Here is a 14,700-nt window from a genome sequence, read left to right as displayed (position 1 = left end):
TGTATGTCCGCAAGTTTAGTTGTTTCACTCTCCCTCCAGGTTAATTGCCTCACATTTGACACCTCCTAATTCATTGTAATTGAAATACTTTATTTTATGAAATCACATTTCTGGAATTCTTAATTTCATTTAGTTATGGACTCACCTTAGTGTCAGGTCTTCCTTGTCCTGATTATGGCAAGATGGGAGAGGGCTGTGATTTGGTTCTGACATTTGTTGAATCCTTAGGGTTAGATCATCTACAGCCTAGAACAGACACATACAGAGGCTGATGAGTTTTAACAACCACGTATTACAGGGGCACTATCTAAGCCATCAGCACACAGATATGCAGAAATACTAACTGCAGTGAACACCTATGCATACAAACCACTGATCCCTTGGCCCCAGGAGCTGGATCATCAGCCCCCGAAAACACTGAATCCGCCTGGGTGCTGCCAACTAATGCGAGAATGGCGTTTTTTGGTGGATATCGGCTACGCACACCAATTTTGAGACCAGCACACACAATAAATTGTGGTGCGCACAAAGAATAGTGTGAAAACCCATAATTTTGTACTGCACCAGTTTTTTTTTTTTTAAATTGCATACACAGGTTAAAAAAGGCACACAAAAGAAATCTTTTTGTGCACACAGCCAAGAAGAAATTAGAGGAAACATTGATACAATCCCTACAAGTGCCATATATGAATACTAATTGACTATAGCTAAAAATTAACAATTACATTTTTGAATACCAATGTTAAAAACACAAACACTATGTTATATGCTATGCAAGTATATGAAAAATTAGGTTTTCCATATTAAAAAATGTTAGCAAAATCATTTGGCATTCAGCCAGGGCCTCCAGCAGTCCAAGGTGGCACTAAACACAGCAGTAGAAGAATGAGCGTAGAGGACATGTTTGTGGCTTGCTGCTGCCACACTGGAAGAGCATGGGCAAGATAACATTTTGTTTTTCACTATATATCCCATTTACCTGTTATTCATAAAAATATTCTTGCTTTAGTGGCCACTGAAAATGCTACGAAAAGAAAGGGTACTACCTGCCTCTGCAGACAGATGGAGTCCCATGTTAAACAGTAAATAGTGTTACTGACCATTAGTAAACATCCTGTTAGTCCACAAAGAGGAGGCAAGATTTTCATATCATGTTGATGCCACTATTGTACCAAAACAAGCAGTCCTTACAATTTTTGTGCCCTTTAACCCCCACCCACCCCAGGTGGTCTGTCCATGGATTGGTTAGGGTCCCTCACCTGATGACCAAAGATGCAGGTGAATGAATACACTGTTGCATTAAGCACCTCAGCATTATCTATTTAAAAGTATATAGGACAGCAAAATAATGGGCCAATTTATTATGCAGTGTCAAAAACAGCAACAAAATTCGCCACACATCACCAGGCTTCGAAGTGTAATGAAGACATTTTTTCCACCAGAACTTACATAAAATAAAGGCATAAAATCTGACTTCCAGATTGTGAAATTCACCATTTATTTTACATAGCTTTTTACACCTTTTTTCTGCAAATTTTGTTTTACACAGCAAATAAATTGACCCCTGTGTGTTCTTTACAAACTTTGCTCAAGTGAATAATCAGAACCTCAAAAGTATTCACATGGCAACTCAGTCCTGCAGCTATGGCAAAGAAATGTCAGTGCTGCATATAAATACAGAATATCCAATTTTATAATACATATGCCAGGTTATATACATATCTCTTCCAAATTATTCTCCCTCAAAAACTGATTTCTGTAATTGAGCTCAGAGTAAAAGAGATGAGTTTGATTATAAAAAAACAACAACAAAAATTTGCATTGGACTTCCCACTAAATTATCTAGAGTAAACTACATCAAAAGTCAATCAAACTGCTTCCTTAGCCGAGGATACTACACAGAGTTGTAATAGTAATTACTGTACATTGTTGACAGAGTCCTGATATTTCTGTAGATCCAGGAAACTTCCACCAAAGTATCCATTCACCAGGTCCACATGCTTTAGGATGTCAGCAAAGGTGCTGCAAGGAAGCAAAGCAGTTGAACTTCAATAGAAAATGCATTTTACGAAACAAATTCAAACTACAACTATCCTAGCTACTTGCTGAAAATAGTGGGAAACAATTCCAGGATTTAGGTGGTATAAATGTTTAACATTTTTTGTTTTTGCTAAATCTATCAAAATTGCAGAAAAAAACATATATCTGGCAGAGAGGAAGTCTGTCTCTTAATCCCAACACAGAATCCTGTAATGCTTGTTATTTTACTGTCCACTGGTTGTGATGTGATTGTAAATGCTGTGTAACATGTTAGCACTATATAAGTAAATAATGAATATATTTTCTCTAATCAATCAATCTAAGTAACTTTTGCATTGTTAATATTTGTCCAATATTTCTGTATTTACCTCATCCTGTTGCTGTGTTTGTCTAGTGCTGCCTTATATTTCTGCACAACGCCATCCTGAAAGATTGCCAGCACTTTTTTGGCCAGATTTCCTAGATTAACTCTGTGAATACACAAAATAAGAACATGGTGTATGGTTTAAGATGTTCTTTAAGGGTGGAGTATTTTGGGATGCTAGATTTATAACTCACTTATCTAGTTTGTGAAGTTGCTCTTCATTGTAACCAAGCCCTTAAAGGAGAAATAAATACACATATAAGGTGATGTTCTAAATAAAGATGAACAATTTGGCAAAGTATATAATCGTGTGGTTAACCGGCTAGTAAAGGTCAGAATTAAGATAGGCATGTTTAATTAGTATATGGGTACAGGGCTGTTGTGTGCCTCTCACATTCAGAGGTCTGTGTATCTTAAAGGAGAACTAACACCTAAAAATTAATATGGCTGAAACTCCATATTTTATAAATGAACTTATTACACCAGCCTAAAGGTACAGCTTCTTTATAACAGTAATGATCCAGGCCTTTAAATATGTCACAGGAGCTCCCCATCTTGGATTTTGTTTGAAGTGTCAGTAACACTCACAGCTGTTGAGAAGCTGAGCTTAAGGGCCGTTGCAAATTATCAAGCAGAATATGAGGTTTGTCTGTCATATAAGCTGATCCTACAGGGCTGATTATCAACTCCTGATGCTAATTGTACTGGTTAAGAGCTGCCATGTACCAATAATCAGTTTTATTTTCTGATCAGCCTTATATAGTGATATTTATATTCTATATATACAGTATAGTGTGAGTCGGTCCCTAAGCTCAGTAACTGACAGCAGCACAGAGCATGTGCAGTGAATCAGCAGAAACGATGATGGGGAGCTACTGTGGCACCTTTGGAGGCACAGATCTTCCCTGCTGAACGGCTATGGTTGCCTTGGGCTGGTACAGAAGTCAAAACATAAATATACAATATTTCTAGCCTACTTCTTTGAGCTTCAGTCCTCCTTTAATTTGCAGCCACCTGGTCATCCCTCTGTATTTCCTTCACTTGGGGTTAAGTGCCACTTAATAGACCCATATTCAATTCTTAAAAGCTACAGTACTATAGAGCTAATCTCCCAGTTCCTTAAAGTAGTAACTAGGTAAGCACAGCTCCACAGGTCCAGCATGAAGGTCCCTTAGGATGTGATTGGGGAAGAATACTTGCTAACTTTTCTGAAGGCCCAGTCTTAAAGGAGAAGGAAATGTAAAAACTAAGTAAGTTTTATCAGAAAGGTCTATGTTAATACAGCCATACGCACTTACAGAAAAGCTGAACTGAGTCATCTATCAAAAGAAACACAGGATTTAGTGTTTCCTTTTTGTAAACATGTTCTTAGGGTATTTGACTTCCTCTCTCTCTCTCTCCTCTCCTGCTCCCCCTCCCAAAAGAATTAATAAAACTCCCCCCCCCCACCCTTGTGTAAGGAATGTGTAATCTGAGTTATTATGGTTAGACTGCAAGCAGGAAGCTATCAAGCTAAAATGGCAGTTGCAATCTTAAACAAACAGAGAAAGTTTCTAGGGCTCTTTACTCAGGTATGATTAAGCTTTCTGCAGAATAAATATATTGTTCTAAGTGGCACTAATGTGGCAAATCTATTGGCAGTAAAATGCCAAAGTGACTTTCCTTATCCCTTAAGTTCAGTTAGGGTGTAGCAGAATGACTTTTACAACAATATTTTTGTATATCTGTAATGTTGTTAATAGTTAATAGCGCTCATACATTTAATACAATTAAGGACATCTTTGCTGTAAACAGGAGTATGCCATGCAATATTACATTGATTGTATCTCTGCTCTGTGTTATTTTTAGAGTCCCTTTTCGCGGAAATCTTCACTATAAGGCCTTTGCTAATGCAACATTTTAGTGTGTTTTTACTCTGAAATCATTCAGACCACCCTTGCCAGTCGGTACATTTCTATAGGGGGCTACCTAGGTTCGCATCCAATCCACTGTTTCCTCTAAGCTGTGTGCTTGTGTGCGCACATGCAAATTGTGAGACCAGCACACAATGTGATCACAAGGTGACCATTTTTGCTTTAAGATCTGTATTTGCGTATATAACACTTTATAATTATGTTTCTGCAGGTAAGATCTAATAGGCTGAATCTATACTACATCCATGAGGCAGTAAAGCTCTTTGCTTATTGTTTTTTGCTTCAGGGCCTGCAAACACAAATAAAGTCAAAGATGCTTACAGGAACTTACTGCATTTTGTAATTACTTTTGTAATGAATGAATGTTACTTTTGTAACATTCATTCATTTTTTTCATTTTAAAGACATTCAACTTTTTAAACTGCTTATATAATGAACTTTTTTACAACAGTGCCACTTGCTGGTCAGTTTTTACACTTACAGTTGAGAGTATGTTCACAAGGGAAACAAAGAACTTTTCTTTTGTTGCTCTGCAATTTGGAAAACCACTGAGGGCCAAACAACTGGTGCCTTGGCCTTGGCTTGTATTTAACCAACTAGGTCTGTGAAATAATGGCAAGAAGGCAACCCTAATTTACATATTTATGTTATAAATGTCTTCAGCTTCAAGTAGACTCACTGCTCTATTTTTAATACTGAACTATATTTTTTTCTACTAAGGATGTACAGTTTCTTTCTTTATTTTAGCTTTAACCCATTCAAGGTTTTTTTGTCATTAAAGGAACAGTAACACTAAAAAATAAAAATGTTTTAAAATAATTAAAATATATTGTACTGCTGCCCTGCACTGGTAAAAGTTGTGTGTTTGCTTCACAAAGACTACTGTAGTTAATAGAAATAGCTGTTCTGTAGCCATGGGGGCAGCCATTTAAATTGAAAAAAGGAGAAAAGGCACAGGTTACATAAGAAGATATCAGATAACTGTGTAGAATACAATGGGAATCTATGCTTCTTATCTGTTATCTGCTTAGTAACCTGTGCCTTTTCTCCTTTTTTCAATTTAAATGGCTGCCCCCATGGCTACACAGCCAGGGTATTTATATAAACTGTAGTAGTGTTTATGAAGCAAACACACAACTTTTACCAGTGCAGGGCAATAGTACATAATAAATTAATTATTTTTATACACTTTCCTTTTTTGGTGTTACTGTTCCTTTAACATGGGGATGGTAGAAGCTAGTCACCACATTAAATAGCTGTCAAGCTATTACTTTGTTACATGTTATTATTTTGCAGATGGTTATGGATGTTTAGACTTTTACAGTACATACGTGACTGCTGTTTTCTTTTCTTGAATTGATTGAATATCAGTTGCATTTTTCGCAGACAATATTCCATGCGGTTAATGCTGTAATTTAATAATTATCCATTAGACACAGTATAACAGTCTAACTGAACTACATCTTTGAGTCATGTTACACTAGGCTATAAGCGAACGAGCAGCACTCTGTACCTTTCAACCTTCTTTTGTGTCTAGTCTCAGCCAGTGGTTCCTAAAGGTTACTGGTCAAGGGAAACTACACCCTAGGTTAGTAAGGGAAGAAACCCTCTTTAAGAAGTGATCTTATTTTATTTAAATAGCAAATGTAGGAGGGTCAAATGTAAATCATCCCCCTTTGTCCAATAACACTAAATCCTGGGGAAGGAAGACTTTTGGAAGTTCCTCATTAGAAAGTGTAAGCCTACTCTGATTGTCTTGTCATTAGCAAAATGAAATACCTTATTGTCCAGCCCACCTTTAGTCTCATAATTCTAAATATCAAAGGGCCTGGACCCAGTCAAACCTGAATGTACAATTAATATTGTACATCATTCCCCCAAATCACACCAAGAATTCAAGGCAGTAATTTATTCATTTATTGTTCACCTACTTACCTCTTTAAGAGAGAGTAAAATGAAGGGGTAAGAAAAGGAATCATGTTATATAGAAAAACATATATCTTTCTTGCAAGTAACATACTCACCTTGTATCTAACTGAATCTGGTCCTGGTTTTTGCTTACTTCTAATGACAGAAATTCCAACATATTTTGCTTTTCCACAATGTGAGAACAACTGGACAAGGTATGGCCAATCTACAATAGAATTAATATATACTATAAGCTTTTCCCATTTACACTCTTTACAGCCATTACCTTTAATTGTTGTTGGACTACATCTCTCAACATCTCAGCTGGTATGATTTAATTTAATTAATGTCATGAACAAAATCATTTGTCAGGCAGCCTGTTTTGAATTTCACTCCAGGTCTGGTTGGTTGCATCTGATTGGTTGCTAAGGGGGTTACTAGACCATGGACAAATCTTGCTGATATTATGTTTGGGAAGACAATGTGTAATAATATATGTGTCTACATATGGGGGAAAACACCAAAAAATTCCATATTGAACCATTTTTAACTCACAGACTGAAGCTGCCTGCGGCACTCTGCTAGATCTGGGAACTCAGGAAATTCTGGCTTCCTATTGTTGACTGAATTATACCTGTAAAGTAAGAATATGCAGAGATTCATATTATGGGTCATATAGAATGAATTGTGGCTTTATACTGGATACCTGGGTATGAGCAGTAGTTAAGTGAAAAATAAAGTATGTTATATTGAAGTGTATTGTGCATAAACCATTGGCACTTTCCTTTTGTGTTCACCACACGCAGTGACCTTAACCCCCCCAAACCCCACCACATCTGTGCTATTGTTATATTTTCCCCAATTATCAAAACTTTCCTGACTGTGAGGAATATTTTCAAACGTTATACTTATACTGAGCAGTAGTACACCACTTGGATCTACTAGAGGAGTTGTTGTCGGTACAACTCACCTGTCCAAATTGTTCTTCCCGATGCAAATCACATACAAAGAGCTTGGATTCAGCTAATTATTTTTCATGTTGTTCATCTAAACCCCCCAAGTAATGTTTAGCATGAAGTGACTATCATTACTGCTCAGCAAAATGTTACAAATCAATAACATCTCTGCTATATATGATATCACAAAGTAAACACTGCCACTTAGTACCTTTATTATAAAGCCCAAACAACAACAACAACAACAACAAAAAAGAAGGAAAAGTAACATATAATAAAAAATGTAGTGATTTAACTGGGCCTTTCCCCCCTGGGCTCTCACATAGAAAAATGTTTAATGTGTATTTAATTTAATAACAGAGGCACTTTTGAGTACAGTACCAGCAAAATACTTTTTTTTGTAAACATATATCACCAATTAAAACTGCATTAAGCCAGCTTTGTGCAGTACTATAACATATTATTAAATTTAAATCAACAACACCCATTTGCAAATCCATTTAAACTATATTACACTGGGAGCACAAGTAGAGTGGTGAATTGGCCCCGGCAATCACAGAAACAGACTATCATGGTTATCGTTACATAGTGAAATCAGGTACAGTATGTTTATGTATAGGTGTTTTTTACACACATATATATCAGACAGTATTTATTTTTATTTTTTTTATATGAGCCCAACTGAACAAGCTCATGTCAAAAAAGGGGACATATTTTTCCTTGAGGTCTACTGTTACATTATGGTCTTCCTTTTGGAAACTAGTGCTTAGCACTAGAGGAAAGGTGACATATTTCTATACCTTCTGTTAATATATTACACTAGTTTATGCGAGTTATCTTCCATGTATTTGATAATAGAAATATATTTCTTAAACGTTTCCTTCTTCCTCATACCCAGATTTACATAATATATTTACAGTGGTTTTAGTTTCTGAAAAATGAGTTTGTGCAGCAGCAGGTATTATGTTTAGTGATGGGCGAAATGTTTTGCCAGGCATGGATTTGCGGCAAATTTCCGCGTTTCACCATTGGCAGATTTTTTCGCAAAACAGATGAAAAAATTTGCAGTGGAAAGTTTATAGGGGAACTTGTCATAATAGCTAACAGATATAGGAAATATTGTTAATAGAGAAACAGAATAAATATGAATGAATTGTTGATTGTGTTTTGGCCACAAAGAGAGTCATGCCCGGATTTGTGGAGAGGCCACAAAGGCCCGGGCCTAGGGCGGCATGCCGCCCCGCTGCAACTAAATTTTAATTTTGCACCCATACGGAGTAATGGGGACCTTTCCCCACTGCTCCTATTTGCACATGCACACTCGCTACCACGGAGGGGGGGGTTCGCGTTCGCGTATGCATGCTCGGGGAGGAGGGGGGGTGGCCTAGGGGCACACGCAACACAAATCCGGCGCTGGAGAGAGTACTTCACCCTTACAGTCTTGTGATCCTATTCTCTGTGCTGATCGTACAGTTGAGAAGAGATGCCATTGTTGATTTCTTTTCAAGGATCTGGTGGCATTCTGTCTTTGTATTCTCACTGTAGAGTCCAAAGCAAACAAATGTTAGATTAAATATTAAAGTCTTTCACTCTAATTTATGTGACAAGTATAATAAGGGAAACTCATAAACCAGCAAGCAACTCATAAACTGGCCATATGTTATATATTAATGAAAGACAATTGATTATTTATCAAATACTAACTTGCTCTTTTGTCTCTTCTCAGGACTAGCTGCCTGACACTGCTGCTATAGGTGTCACATTACTTTGGCATGAACATTGGCAGGGAGTTTGTTTTATGTAAAAACCTACTAGCACAAAAGAGCTGGGGCAGAGCCCAGAGAGGCATAAAAAAATGTATGTACTCATTATACATAATCAAGGTACAGCAGTGGTCAAACTCCCTTCACCATTTCCCATTCAAAAGAATGATGCTCAAGATCCAAGAAATTAGAATCAGCCAGGAAGAATCCAAGCATTTTTAACAAGAATTGTTGTATATAATATATGCATACACAGAGCGAAAGATAGAGTTCTGTAATAGTCACAGTTGCAGGTCACTTCAGTCACTTTCATAATAATACTGACATAATACATATAATACATATATTACATATATAATACATAATAATAATGACAAAAAATATTGGTTTGCCACAATCTTCTAATGGAAAGTTGCAGCAATTGAAACACTTTGCACTACTGGCAGTTGTAGCTTCAGATGCGCTGCTGACATGTTCATTGCAACAGACATAAGTCAGTTATGTTTTTTAATCCACACACAAAGCAACACTGAGCTGTGTGAATATTACATGCCATGCAGGAGTTTTTTCTTTTCAGTTTAGCAAAAGAAATACAACAAACTATGACAGAGCCAGTAAATCTGTTCAATATTATTGTGTTGGGTTGAAAATCCCAACATACTGTTCTTCGACTTATTCTCTGTTTCTTTTTATTATTCTTAGCACCCCCTATTTTCTAAACGCTACTCCTCCTACAGTTTTAGGGGTACAACACTCAAACTCTCCACACTTCTTTGCCCAATAGCGGAGCAGCTTGCTTGTGCTTTTCTAAGTGATCCCGCCCCCCCGCCTTTTTGTGGTGCTGCTCTGAACCCCCCAATTTTCCCATAGACTTTGACAGGGAAGATTTTCAAACTGCTGCCACACTTACAGCTTTGAAGCTGCACCGCCCAAACTTGAATAACATAATAATGGGGTCACCCTGAATGAAACAGTGACTTTTGCTGGACGACCCCAAAGTGGGAGTGGCTAACAACAGCCAATCAAATTTCACCCATTGACTTTAATAGAGAAATTGAAACTGCTGCCAATCTAACAGCTTTGAGGCTAAACTCCCCAAACTTGAATCACACAGTCATGGGCTCAGCCTGAATGAAAATATGTTGATTGTTGGAAAGTGGGCGGAGCTGTGAACAGCCAATCAGATTTTACCTATTGACTTGGGGGAAATCCAACCTGCTGCCATTCTCACAGTAATAACACCAGGTAACTGCGGTTTAAGGTTAGAAAAAGTGGGTGGAGCCACCCACAGCCAATCAGATTTTACCTATTGACTTTCAACGGGGAAATTCAACCTGCTGCCATTCTCACAGTATTAACCCCAGGGTCCCCAAACTTTTCACAGTTGGTCACTAGGGGACTGCAGTTTTAGTTTTGAAAAGTGGGTGGAGCCACCAACAGCCAATCAGATTTCACCTATTGACTTTCAATAGGGAAATTCAACCTGCTGCCATTCTCACAGTATTAACCCCAGGGTCCCCATCTTTTCATAGTTGGTCACTAGGGGACTGCAGGTTTAGTTTTGAAAAAGTGGGTGGAGCCACCAACAGCCAATCAGATTTCATCTATTGAATTTTATCGGTTCAATTCCAGGGTTCCCAACTTTGCACAGTCAGTCATTGGGTAACTTCGTAGTCAAGGTTAGAAAATGTGGGCGGGCCACCAAAAAGTCAATCACATTTCTTTCATTGTTTTTAGTGGGGAAATTTTAACTGCTGCCATTCTCACATGTTTAATGTCAGGGTCCCCAAACTTTGTACAAGTTTCCAAGTTTAGAAAAGTGGGTGGGGCTAACAACAGCCAATTAGATTTCACCCAAAGACTTCATATGTTTAAATTTAAACTGCTGCCATTCTTTAAATATTAATACTAAGGTCCCCAAACTTTGCAGAGCTAGTCACCAGGTAACTGTGGTTCAGTTAGAAAAAGTGGGTGGAGCCACCAACAGCCAGATTTTAACTATTGATTTTCAATGGGGAAATTCAACCTGCTGCCATTCTCACAGTATTAATACTAGGGCAACTAGGGGACTAGATTTTTAGGTTTTAAAAAAGTGGGTGGAGCCACCAACAGCCAATCAAACCACCTATTGAATTTTTTTGTTAAATTTAAAATGCTGCCTTTCATGCCAGGGTTCCCGCTGGTTGTCACTGGGTGACTTCGACTCAAGGTTAGAAAGAGTGGGCACACCCACCAATCACCAATCACAATTTACCTATTGACTTTTATTTGTTTAAATCTAAACTGCTGCCGTTCTTTAACTATTAATCCTAGGGTCCCTAAACTTTGCAGAGTTAGTCACTGGGTAACTGCAGTTCCAGGTTAGAAAAAGTGGGCGGAGCCACCAACCGCCAATCATATGTCACTCGTTGACTTTCAGTGGGGAAATTTAAATTGCTGCCATTCAGACACTATTAAAACCAGGGTCCCCAAACTTTGCACAGTGGTTTTTACTATATAACTGTGGGTCCAAGGTTAGAAAAAGTGGGCGGAGCCAAAAACAGATCAGATTTCATTCAGTGACTTCACGTTTTTTAACCGAACATGAAGTTTGTTCTCAAACTTCCCTTTTTCTGTTCTTATTCATCGTCTTAGCGCCCCTATTTTCTTAACGCTATTCCTCCTACAGTTTTAGGGGTACAACACCCCAACTCTCCACACTTCTTCGCCCTATAGCAGAGCAGGTTGCTTGTGATTTTCTAAGTGATCCTGCCCCCCGACTTTTTGTGGCGTCGCTCCGAACACCCCAATTTCCCATTGACTTTGACAGGGAAGATTTTCAAACTGCTGCCACTCTTACAGCTTTGAAGCTACACCTCCCAAACTTGAATAACATAATAATGGGGTCACCACGAATGAAACAGCGACATTTGTTGGATGACCCCAAAGCGGGAGGGGCCAACAACAGCCAATCAGATGTCACTCATTGACTTTCAGTCGGGAAATTGAAACTGCTGCCAATCTTACAGCTTTGAGGCTACACTCCCCAAACTTGAATCACATAGTCATGGGGTCAGCCTGAATGAAAATATGATGATTGTTGGATGCCATTCAGACACTATTAAAAACAGGGTCCCCAAACTTTGCACAGTGGTTTTTAGTATATAAAAAAATGGTTCGGTCCAACGTCCCCTCCAACAAAATGGAACGGTCTGACCCCCCCATCCAAAAAAATGGTACGGTCCCACCCTCCCCTCCAATAAAATGGTACATTCCGACCCCCCCAAAAAATGGTACGATCCAACCCCCCGTACGAAAAATTGGTATGGTCCGACCCCCCCCCCCCCTCCAAAAAAATGGTACGGTCCGACCCCCCCATCAAATAAAATGGTACGGTCTGACCCCCCCCTCAAATAAAATGGTACATTCCGACCCCCCCCCCCGAAAAATGGTACGGTCCGACCCCCCCACCAAAAAAAATGGTAAGGTCCGACCCCCCCTCCAAAAAATATGGTACGGTCTGACCCCCGCCTCAAATAAAATGGTACATTCCGACCCCCCCCCCCCCAAAAAAAAAATGGTACGGTCCGACCCCCCCAAAAAATGGTACGGTCCGACCCCTTCCCTCAAATAAAATGGTACATTACGACCCCCCCCCAAAAAAATGGTACGGTCCGCCCCCCCCCCCCCTCCAAAAAAATGGTACGGTCCGACCCCCTCCCTCTAATAAAATGGTACATTCCGACCCCCCCCTATTGACTTTCCATAAGTGGGCGGGGCCACCAACAGCCAATCAGATTTCACCTATTGAATTTTATTGGTTTGATGCCAGGGTTCGCAAACTTTGCACAGTCAGTCACTGCGTAACTTCATACTCAAGGTTAGAAAAAGTGGGCGGGGCCGCCAAAAGCCAATCACATTTCTTTCATTGTTTTCAGTGGGAAAATTTTAACTGTTGCCATTCTCAGAAGTTTAATGTCAGGGTCCCCAAACTTTGCACAGTTTGTCACTGGGTGACTATGTTCCAAGTTTAGAAAAGTGGGCGGGGTCAACACCAACCAATCAGATTTCACCTATAGACTTCATATGTTTAAATTTAAACTGCTGCCATTCTTTAAATATTAATATTAAGGTCTCCAAACTTTGCAGAGCTAGTCACCTGGTAACTGCGGTTCAGAGTTAGAAAAAGTGGGTGGAGCCACCAACAGCCAATCAGATTTTAACTATTGATTTTCAAAGGGGAAATTCAACCTGCTGCCATTCTCACAGTATTAAGACTAGGGGACTGCATTTTTAGGTTTTAAAAAGTGGGTGGAGCCACCAACAGCCAATCAGACTTCACCTATTATATTTTTTTTTGTTTAAATTTAAAATTCTGCTTTTCTCACACTATTTGCACAGTCAGTGACTGGATGACTACGTATTCAGGGTTAGAACAAGTGGGAGGAGCCAGCACCAGCAAATCCATTTCCACCCATTAGATTTCATTGGTTTATATTTAAACTGTTGCCATTATTTAAATATGAATTCCAGGGTTGTTAAAGTTTCCTGAGTTAGTCACTGGGTATTTGCCGTTTCAAGTTAGAAAAAAGTGGGCGGAGCCAATAAACAGCCAATAACATTTCACCTATTTACTATGGTAATGGTACAAAGGGGAAGTGTAAAATGCTGTCAGTCTCACAATTTTTATGCCTAAGTCTCCAAAATTTGCAAAGTTTCTCATTGGGGGCCTGCAGCTCAAAAATAGGAAAATTGGGTTGGGCCACTAACAGCCAATCAGATTTCATCCATTGAATTTTATTGGTTTAAATGTAAAATGCTGCTATTCTCACACTATTTATGCCAGGGTGCCCACTGTTTGTCACTGGGTGACTTCAATTCAAGGTTAGAAAAAGTGGGCACACCCACCAACCAATCACAATTCATATATTGACTTTTACTGGTTTAAATTTAAACTGCTGCCGTTCTTTAACTATTAAATCCTAGGGTCCCTAAACTTTGCAGAGTTAGTCACTGGGTAACTGCAGTTCCAGGTTAGAAAAAGGGGGTGGAGCCACCAACCGCCAATCACTGTTGTCACTCGTTGACTTTCGGTGGGGAAATTTAAGTTGCTGCCATTCAGACACTCTTAAAACCAGGGTCCCTAAACTTTGCACAGTGGTTTTTACTATATAACTGTGGTCCATGGTCAGAGAAAGTGAGCGGAGCCCATTCAGTGACTTTCAACCCACCATGAAGTTTGTTCTCGACCTTCCCTTTCTAGTTCTTATTCGTCGTCTTAGGGCCCCCTATTTTCTAAACACTACTCCTCCTACAGTTTTAGGGGTACAACACCCAAACTCTCCACACTTCTTTGCCCTATAGCAGAGCAGGTTGCTTGTGCTTTTCTAAGTGATCCCGCCCCCCGTCTTTTTGTGGCGTCGCTCCGAACACCCCAATTTTCCCACTGACTTTGACAGGGAAAATTTTCAAACTACTGCCACTCTTACAGCTTTGAAGCTGCACCCCCAAACTTGAATAACATAAAAATAGGGTCACCCCGAATGAAACAGCGACATTTGTTGGATGATCCCAAAGCGGGAGGGGCCAACAACAGCCAATCAGATGTCACTCATTGACTTTCAGTCGGGAAATTGAAACTGCTGCCAATCTTACAGTTTTGACCCCCTCTCCAAAAAATATGGTACACTCCCCAAACTTGAATCACATAGTCATGGGGTCAGCCTGAATGAAAATATGATGATTGTTGGATGCCATTCAGACACTATTAAAAACAG

General features: G+C 39.2%; 1 protein-coding gene across 4 annotated transcripts in view; it reads right to left on the bottom strand.

Annotated features, from left to right (window-relative positions):
- The window catches only part of ikbke (inhibitor of nuclear factor kappa B kinase subunit epsilon), a 41,965-nt gene that overhangs the window by 5,242 nt on the left and 22,023 nt on the right, over positions 1–14,700 (bottom strand). For all 4 annotated transcript variants that reach the window (XM_031896876.1, XM_031896873.1, XM_031896875.1 and 1 more), the window contains 8 exons: positions 8,619–8,720; positions 6,781–6,859; positions 6,342–6,451; positions 5,649–5,725; positions 2,599–2,638; positions 2,409–2,510; positions 1,926–2,022; positions 146–246 (listed from right to left, as the gene is read on the bottom strand). In XM_031896876.1, the coding sequence (XP_031752736.1) occupies positions 146–246; positions 1,926–2,022; positions 2,409–2,510; positions 2,599–2,638; positions 5,649–5,725; positions 6,342–6,451; positions 6,781–6,859; positions 8,619–8,720 (708 nt within the window). The remainder of the gene's footprint in view (positions 1–145; positions 247–1,925; positions 2,023–2,408; positions 2,511–2,598; positions 2,639–5,648; positions 5,726–6,341; positions 6,452–6,780; positions 6,860–8,618; positions 8,721–14,700) is intronic.

This window comes from Xenopus tropicalis, chromosome 2, assembly GCF_000004195.4.
Source record: "Xenopus tropicalis strain Nigerian chromosome 2, UCB_Xtro_10.0, whole genome shotgun sequence".
Lineage (NCBI taxonomy): Eukaryota > Metazoa > Chordata > Amphibia > Anura > Pipidae > Xenopus > Xenopus tropicalis.
The sequence above is the reverse complement of the archived record's forward strand: the minus strand, read 5'-3'. Positions and strand labels throughout refer to the sequence as shown.